The 7423-nt window shown below is 38.1% G+C and overlaps 1 protein-coding gene across 1 annotated transcript; it reads left to right on the forward strand.

Moving 5' to 3' along the window:
* Nucleotides 1–1550: 1550 nt before the first annotated feature.
* LOC133744616 (uncharacterized) lies at nt 1551–4885 on the forward strand. Its single transcript, XM_062172694.1, has 4 exons — nt 1551–2314; nt 2401–3924; nt 4021–4126; nt 4229–4885. The coding sequence occupies exons 1-4, from the start codon at nt 1551–1553 to the stop codon at nt 4883–4885; spliced, it is 3051 nt and encodes a 1016-aa protein (XP_062028678.1).
* The last annotated feature ends 2538 nt before the right edge of the window (nt 4886–7423 follow it).

Consider the following 7423-nt stretch of genomic DNA (forward strand, 5'->3'; position numbering starts at 1 on the left):
CAGTGTTGTTTTCGGCTAAAGCATTATGTGCTTTGAAATATAAATAGCTATTTGATTTTAGTTGTTCTCGTATTGCAGAGGCAACATATGGAATCTATCAAGATGGTAAGGAACACATACAGCTGAGTTTCATTGGAAACTTGTGTTTCCTTGAGGTTTTATCATTCAAAACCATTAAGAGGACCAAGTACAAGGCATAAAGTTTTGATACATGGAGGAGCCTTTGTACATTACGGATATATCTTTTGTTTGGTAACTCATGTAGATTACAGTTGCAACATTAGTAGTTATGAAGGTCTTGTGTTCTGTTGAACATAAAGCTCCTCCTTGGCTCTATGTTGTGGTTGTTCTTTGACAGAGTTTTGAATTAGATTTTAAAAGATCATGATTCTCTTGTGCGCACTAAAGAATTGATTACTATATCTGATCACAATGGTATTCTTGTTGAGTAAACTTATGATAGTCCAAGTGGGAGAATGTAAGACTAAAATGGACTTTATCATTAGTTTACATCGAGTCATCAACAATTACCAATTTACGCAGAATAAGTAATTGGAGAATCTTGAGACTTTAATCCGATATTTTATTTATGGTGTATCCACGTAAATTATGGAGAAATCTAATATGACATGGTTATTAAGTTAACCTAAAAAGATATGCAATTACAATAGATATTTGGACTTGAATTGTTTCCTTTATGGGAGGTTACAGAATATCCAATTCTCTATATAAAGCTTGGGTCCCTGCACTCTCTCATATGCTCTCGGTAATACAGTCTCTTGCCCCATACAAAGAATACCAAATATTGAGATGCAGTGCAGAAGACTTAGGCTTGGATTGAGTGGCCATTCAGTTTAAAGGTTCATGATCCATTTCTAATTTATTTCTTGTTCTTATTTTTATACAATTGTATCTGTATTCCTTGTGAAGCGATCTAATAGTTTTTTCTGTTTAAGTTTACATATCCGTATATAAAGATATTAGGGTTGAAGAAGGTCAGCTGGTGTTGCTGGGCTGAATTAAGCTTGCTTTCCTTAAGGTATGTCTCTTTGTTTCTTCTTTGAACATGACCTTATAAATTGGACTCATGCCTTGTAGTTTGCTGCTTGTGTTTGTGAGTTATGTGATGTATATATGCCTTGTGGTTTGCTGGTTGTGCTTTTGAGTTATGCGATGTATATATGCCACACATTAATGCTTAGAATGTTAATTTTATAAATGGTTTACATTTGGACAATAAGACAGAATATGTTTTATTCTGCTAATGCAAGTTCTTTATGTTATTCTGCAATATGGAAAACATACTTATAAGTCGAAAACATCTGATTTGAATTGGCTTTCTTCTTTTAAAGTAGCTGCATTGTGTTGATATAGAGGGGAATGCTTTTCCAAGTTCTTTGAATTTGAATGTGTTTTGTTTTTAGAATGGATAAGTCTTGGATGCATGCTGATAGAAGATCACGCGCATATGAGTTAGGTGTTGAGGAATTCCTTAGGTTTGCTGTACAGAATGCTACTGATGTAAATAATATATGCTGTCCCTGTGCGAAATGTGGGAGCATAGATGGGTGTTCTCAGCCAGGGTCATAGATGAGACTTACAAAGATTGGGTATGGCACGGGGAACCATCTAGGGCAACGGTGAATGCCAATGAAGGGGGATCTGAAGCTACTGTAGATATGGTAGAAGATGGTGATGCAGTAGATAATATAGGATTGGGAGATCAGGAAGAAAAAGGGGCTAGTGAAGATGAGGAGTTTTTTGAAAATGGTGAGGATGAGCAGTATTCTGTAGAATCGAATGACTTCATGAGGTTAGTTGAGGATGGAGATAAAGCTTTGTATCCCGGTTGTACAAAGCACACAAAGTTAAATGCACTTATACAGATTTTTAACCTTAAAGCAAAACATGGAATGTCCGATGTGTGCTATTCTGACATGTTGATCATGATCGGAATATTTCTCCCTGAGGGTAATGAGATACCTGGTTCGCATTATGAGGCTAAGAAGACTTTGGCTACATTAGGAATGGACTATAAAAAGATCCATGCATGTCCTAATGACTGCATTTTGTACAGAGGACAGCATGCTGATGCGAGTAGTTGTCCTACATGTGGGGAGTCAAGGTGGAAATTAGGCAAAGATAATATTGAGAAGCAAGGGGTACCCGGGAAGGTGTTGTGGTACTTTCCCCCAATCCCACGTTTCAAACGCATGTTTCAATCGACAAAAACTTCCCATAACCTAACTTGGCATGCAAATGAAAGGAGGAAGGATGAGTTTATGCGTCATCCTGCAGATGCCCCTACTTGGAAGTTAGTGGACCAAAAATGGCCAGAATTTGGTAATGACCTAGGAACCTTAGACTTGCACTTTCATCTGATGGTTTTAATCCCCACAGCTCTTTAAGTAGTAGATATTCATGCTGGCCAGTTATACTAGTTACGTATAACCTCCGTCCATGGCTATGCATGAAAAGGAAGTTCATGATGCTGACATTATTGATTTCTGGACCTAAGCAACCCGGAAATGACATTGATGTATACATGCAGCCCTTGATTGACGATTTAAAAGCTTTGTGGGATGGGATAGATGGAGTGTATGATGCATTTAGAGGAGAATACTTTAAACTGAGAGCTGTTTTGTTTTGGACGATTAACGACTTTCCCGCTTATGGGAACTTATCGGGTAGTGTTACTAAGGGGTACAATGGTTGTCCTATATGTTGTGAGAACACAAAACCACATCGGCTATCTCATGGACAGAAAATGAGCCATATTGGTCACCGGAGATGGTTACCGCGCCATCATCCTTACCGAAGGCTGACCAAAGAGTTCAATAACTTACCGGAGTTTGAAACTGCCCCTGAACCCTTAAGTGGAGAAGAGGTATTAGAAAGGGTTGAGGGCATGACCTGGTCATTCGGTAAAAAGAATCCTCTTCCAATATATAAGGGTTTGGAAGACCAAACCAGACCTTGTTGGAAGAAGAAGTCCATATTCTTCGAACTTGAGTATTGGAAATTTCTTCCGGTTCGACATAATCTCGATGTCATGCACATTGAGAAGAATGTATGCGATAGCATTATTGGTACATTATTCAATATTCCTGGAAAAACGAAAGATGGAGTCGCTGCTAGGTTGGATATGGTGGAAATGGGCATAAGGACTGGTTTGGGACCAACACCAGGGCAAAAAAAAGACAAGTTGCCTTTGGCAAGTTGGAATCTGCTGCTAGAAGAGAAGAGAGCAATGTGCATGTCTTTTTTCAACATGAAGGGTCCTTACGGCATTTCCTCAAATATAAGGAACCTTGTTTCCTTAGATGACTTAAGGCTGGTTGGTCTCAAATCACATGATTGTCATATGGTGATGCAACAGCTACTACCGATTGCTATACGTTCAAGTTTGGAGAAACCAGTCCGGTTTGCAATCATTCGGTTTTGTCTCTTTTTTAAGGCAATATGCAGCAAAGTGATAGATGTTAGGAAGCTGAAAAAAATGCAAGAAGATCTAGTTTTGACAGTTTGTGAGCTTGAGAAGTATTTTCCACCATCCTTCTTTGATATCATGATTCATCTCACAGTCCATCTTGTTAGAGAAGTTGAGCTTTGTGGACCAGTTTTCTTTAGGTGGATGTACCCTTTTGAAAGGTACATGAAAACCCTCAAAGGGTATGTTAGAAATCGAAACCATCCAGAGGGTTGCATTGCTGAGTCATATGTTGTTGAAGAAGCAGTGGAATTTTGCTCAGATCGTATACTTTCTGGTGAAAATACAGTTGGCATCCCATCAGTAGGCATTTTTGATGAAAGCTGCACCAAACCATTATCTGGTGCTACTGTTGTGTCCATTTATGGAAGGGAGTTGGAACTAGCACATCTTTGCGTATTACAGAATACAGAGGAGGCAAGACCATACTTCATGTAAGTTTTTGTTACAATTTTTATCTACTGTTTACACTTCTACATGTCTGTTTAGTTGATTAATGTTGGTACTAATCAAATATATCATTTTTACAGTAAGCATATGGAGATTTTGGAGCTTACCTATCCTAAATTCAAAGATAATCAGAACTGGTTGACTAATAAGCAAAATCAAATTTTTGCTAAGTGGATTAAGGAGAAGGTAAATAACAAAACTATCGATTTAGTTTCAGTAATCTTCATTAGTGTTTAATTTTTTTTTAATAAGTGGCTGTGCAGTAATATATTTTATATGTTTACGCAGGTTCTTGAAGAATTGAGCAATCCTAATAATGATATCTCTGAAACTTTAAGGTGGATTGCAGATGGACCAAATCCAGATGTACCTACTTTTTGTAGTTACATGGTTAACGGGGTTCATTTCAATACCAAAGAACGCGACGATGTAAGAAAAGTGCAAAACAGCGGTGTTTTCCTACATGCCCGTGCTTTACAAGTAGCTAGTGCAAAGGACAAAAACCCAAAATTGGATGATATGCAATTTTATGGAGTGATTACAACAATTTGGGAGATGGACTATCAACGGTTTAGAATTCCTGTGTTCAAGTGCGATTGGGTTGAAAACGCCAAAGGCATTAAAGTAGATGAGTTTGGGTTTACGTTGGTAAACTTGAATAGGATAGGTCATGTGAGTGATAATCCTTTTGTTTTAGGTAAGGATGTGAAACAAGTATGGTATGTAGCTGACCCTCTTGATGATGATTGGTCAGTAGTTATAACTTGTCCTGATAGAGATTATGCAAATGATAATGATGAAGCAGAAGAGCTTGAAAATTTGGAAGTGGAGCAGCAGCCCTTTATACCAACAATGCCAGCAATTGAGTCATATGACAATATAGTTGATGATGATGAGAACCACTACATGCGAGAAGGGAACGAAGGGATATGGGTTGATAAATGATTACTATCAAAGTTAATGTTTAAGTTAGAGGATCCTTAGGGTTCTTCGATATGTTTTTATAGCATAGGCATTAATTTTGATGCACTTTTGACATGTATTGAGATGTTTTTGATGAATACTTATAATGCATAATGGTTGAATTCCCATTTACTTATCGCATCACTTAAATGTTATGAACTTCGATTGTATTTGGTTTTATGTTTTGTAGGCTATCGCAACATTTAAATATTATAAATGAAAAGAGCTGATTGTATATGGTTTTGTGCTTTCAGATAATGACACCTTCTACGCGAAGACCTTCATCTCAAGCAGTAGCAATGGCCAAAAGAATGAGGGAAATTCAGCTGAGAGGGACAAGGTCTACCAATACCAAGCGATCCAATGGAGCAACATCAAGGGGAACTTCAGTACAAGCTACATCAAAGTTGTCATTGAAACGACAAAAGAGATTGAAGGGTAAAAGAGCTATGAAAAGGGAAGGACTGAAGTTGCTTAAACGAGGGTGTGTGACAATGTCTCGTATAGTGAGACGAAAAATAATTGGGAAGAGGATGACAGTTCAGTTCAACCAGAAAGGACAACCCATAGAGAAAGCTAGTAAAGAAATGCAGTCATATATTGGGGTGTTAGCTCGCAAGAAGATTCCAATCTCGATACCTACATGGAAGGATGTTTTAATGGAACAAAAAAATAAAATCTGGGAAGGCATAAAGGTATGAGAACTGCACCTTTTTTTTTTTTTTTTTTTTTTTTTGTGGTTCTATTGGTATCTATTATGTGTTAAATATATGCTTATTTGTTAAAGTACTTCCTGATGTGTGCTTTCTGCTATTTTCTTGTATGCAGTTGTCATTTTTGTTGCGTCCAGAACACAAAAGAATGGTCTTAATCTCATCAGGAGCAAAATGGAGAGAGTTCAAGAGTCATCTGACCACCCGCTACATTCTCCCACATAGAGATAACCTTGAAATTATCGAATCTCGACCAGCGGACTATCTTTTCATTAATCAAGATGACTGGGAGATTTTTGTACAAGATAGGTTATCTAACTCATTTCTAGTAAGTTAACTAAGAACTATTATAAGTTAATATTTTTGTTTTGCATTTAGTGTTTACAAGTTAAGATAGCATTGACTGGACATTGATATATAGGAACTCCCACTATGCCAAAAACTGCATCACACTACACTTTTTAGACAACGAAAAAAAAATTTCCGTTGTGTGATCACTAAAACTGCTTCACACAACAGGTTTAATGAGATTGGCGTTGTATAAGGAGGTCGTACATCAATTTTTTTGGGTCCAAGATTATTGTACAACAGTTTTAAGGATTTGTCTGTTGTCTGAATGTAAAAAAAATTTCCCCCTCACCTTGCTCAAATTTGAGTCGAAATTTTGACTCACCTTGCACAACAGTATTGTTGTATATGTTGTATGAGAGTAAGTTGCAAAATAACATACAACGCATTTTTTTGTTTCCGTTGTGCAAGTTGGGAAGAAAATCACATATACCCCAAAATGTGAGTGAGTAGCCCCAAAAAGGCCAATATTTGAGTGAAATGCTGGTACACGATAGTAAGCTCCTACAACGGAATGACTTATTTTTGTTGTGTGAATGTGCGATGGTAATCCTAGGCGGGAAAAATGAGTTTGTCCCTTTGCACTAGGCGGGAGATTTGCTAGTTGGATCTCTAAGCTGAAGTTTCATTGTATATTATCAGACAACCAAAATTACTTTGTGTGTTGTCTGAATTGGTTATACAAATAAAAAACTAAACTTAAATGCACTTTGTCTACCACACTGACAAGAATTAATAGCTAGGGCATACATATTGTCTCCCATCTTCGACAAAACAGCAAAACTTAAATGTACTTGGCCGTTTTCAACACTGGGGTAGCTAGTCTTCGACAAAAACCTGAAAACTCATATCTCAAAGAAAAACCCCCGCCATGTTCTTCTCTTTACGGATCAAACCCATCTTCATCTCCAAACCCATCTTCTTCTCATAACCCATCTTCTCAAAGAAACTTCCACACTTCCTCTCTCTCTGATTTCACTCCCCTCTCTGCGGTTCTTTGAGTCGCAAACCCTAACCCCTTTTTTCTTCGATTTCCGATTTTCGAATTTGAAGAGGCGTGTAATTCTCCTCTCTCTGCTATCTCGACTTGAGATTAGGGTTCTTCATACTGAAAAAATTAGGAGGTTCTTCGATCTGCTGATTCTGCATACTGGGAAGAAAAAGCTCATCAAGGAATGTGAAGGCTGGGTCTTCGAAACCTCTAATAGATCTCACGAGTTAGTGGCTGGTGCATCCAAGAGATTCGATAAGATCAGGACGGCGGCGCTCAAGCAAGAAGATTCGATATGAGCGGCGCTCCACCTTTCGCCGCCTCCGACGGAGATCAACCAGCTTATGTTCGCTGCTTCCAGCTTTGTCGGTTAACCTAACACAGCCACGATGATGACGGCTCAGTTGCACCCTGAATCGACGTTGCCGGCTCTGAAATTTCCTGACTTTCGATTCCGATTCACACTAG

The sequence above is a fragment of the Rosa rugosa genome, chromosome 4, assembly GCF_958449725.1.
Source record: "Rosa rugosa chromosome 4, drRosRugo1.1, whole genome shotgun sequence".
In the NCBI taxonomy this organism is placed as follows: domain Eukaryota; kingdom Viridiplantae; phylum Streptophyta; class Magnoliopsida; order Rosales; family Rosaceae; genus Rosa; species Rosa rugosa.

What these genes read in the sequence shown, in the direction of transcription:
- LOC133744616 (XM_062172694.1), top strand. Translation starts at nt 1,551, where the DNA reads ATGTGGGAGCATAGATGGGTGTTCTCAGCCAGGGTCATAGATGAGACT. An exon ending in GCAGATGCCCCTACTTGGAA is followed by an intron (nt 2,315 to 2,400) that starts GTTAGTGGACCA and finishes TAATCCCCACAG; the next exon opens with CTCTTTAAGTAGTAGATATT. An exon ending in CTAAGTGGATTAAGGAGAAG is followed by an intron (nt 4,127 to 4,228) that starts GTAAATAACAAA and finishes ATGTTTACGCAG; the next exon opens with GTTCTTGAAGAATTGAGCAA.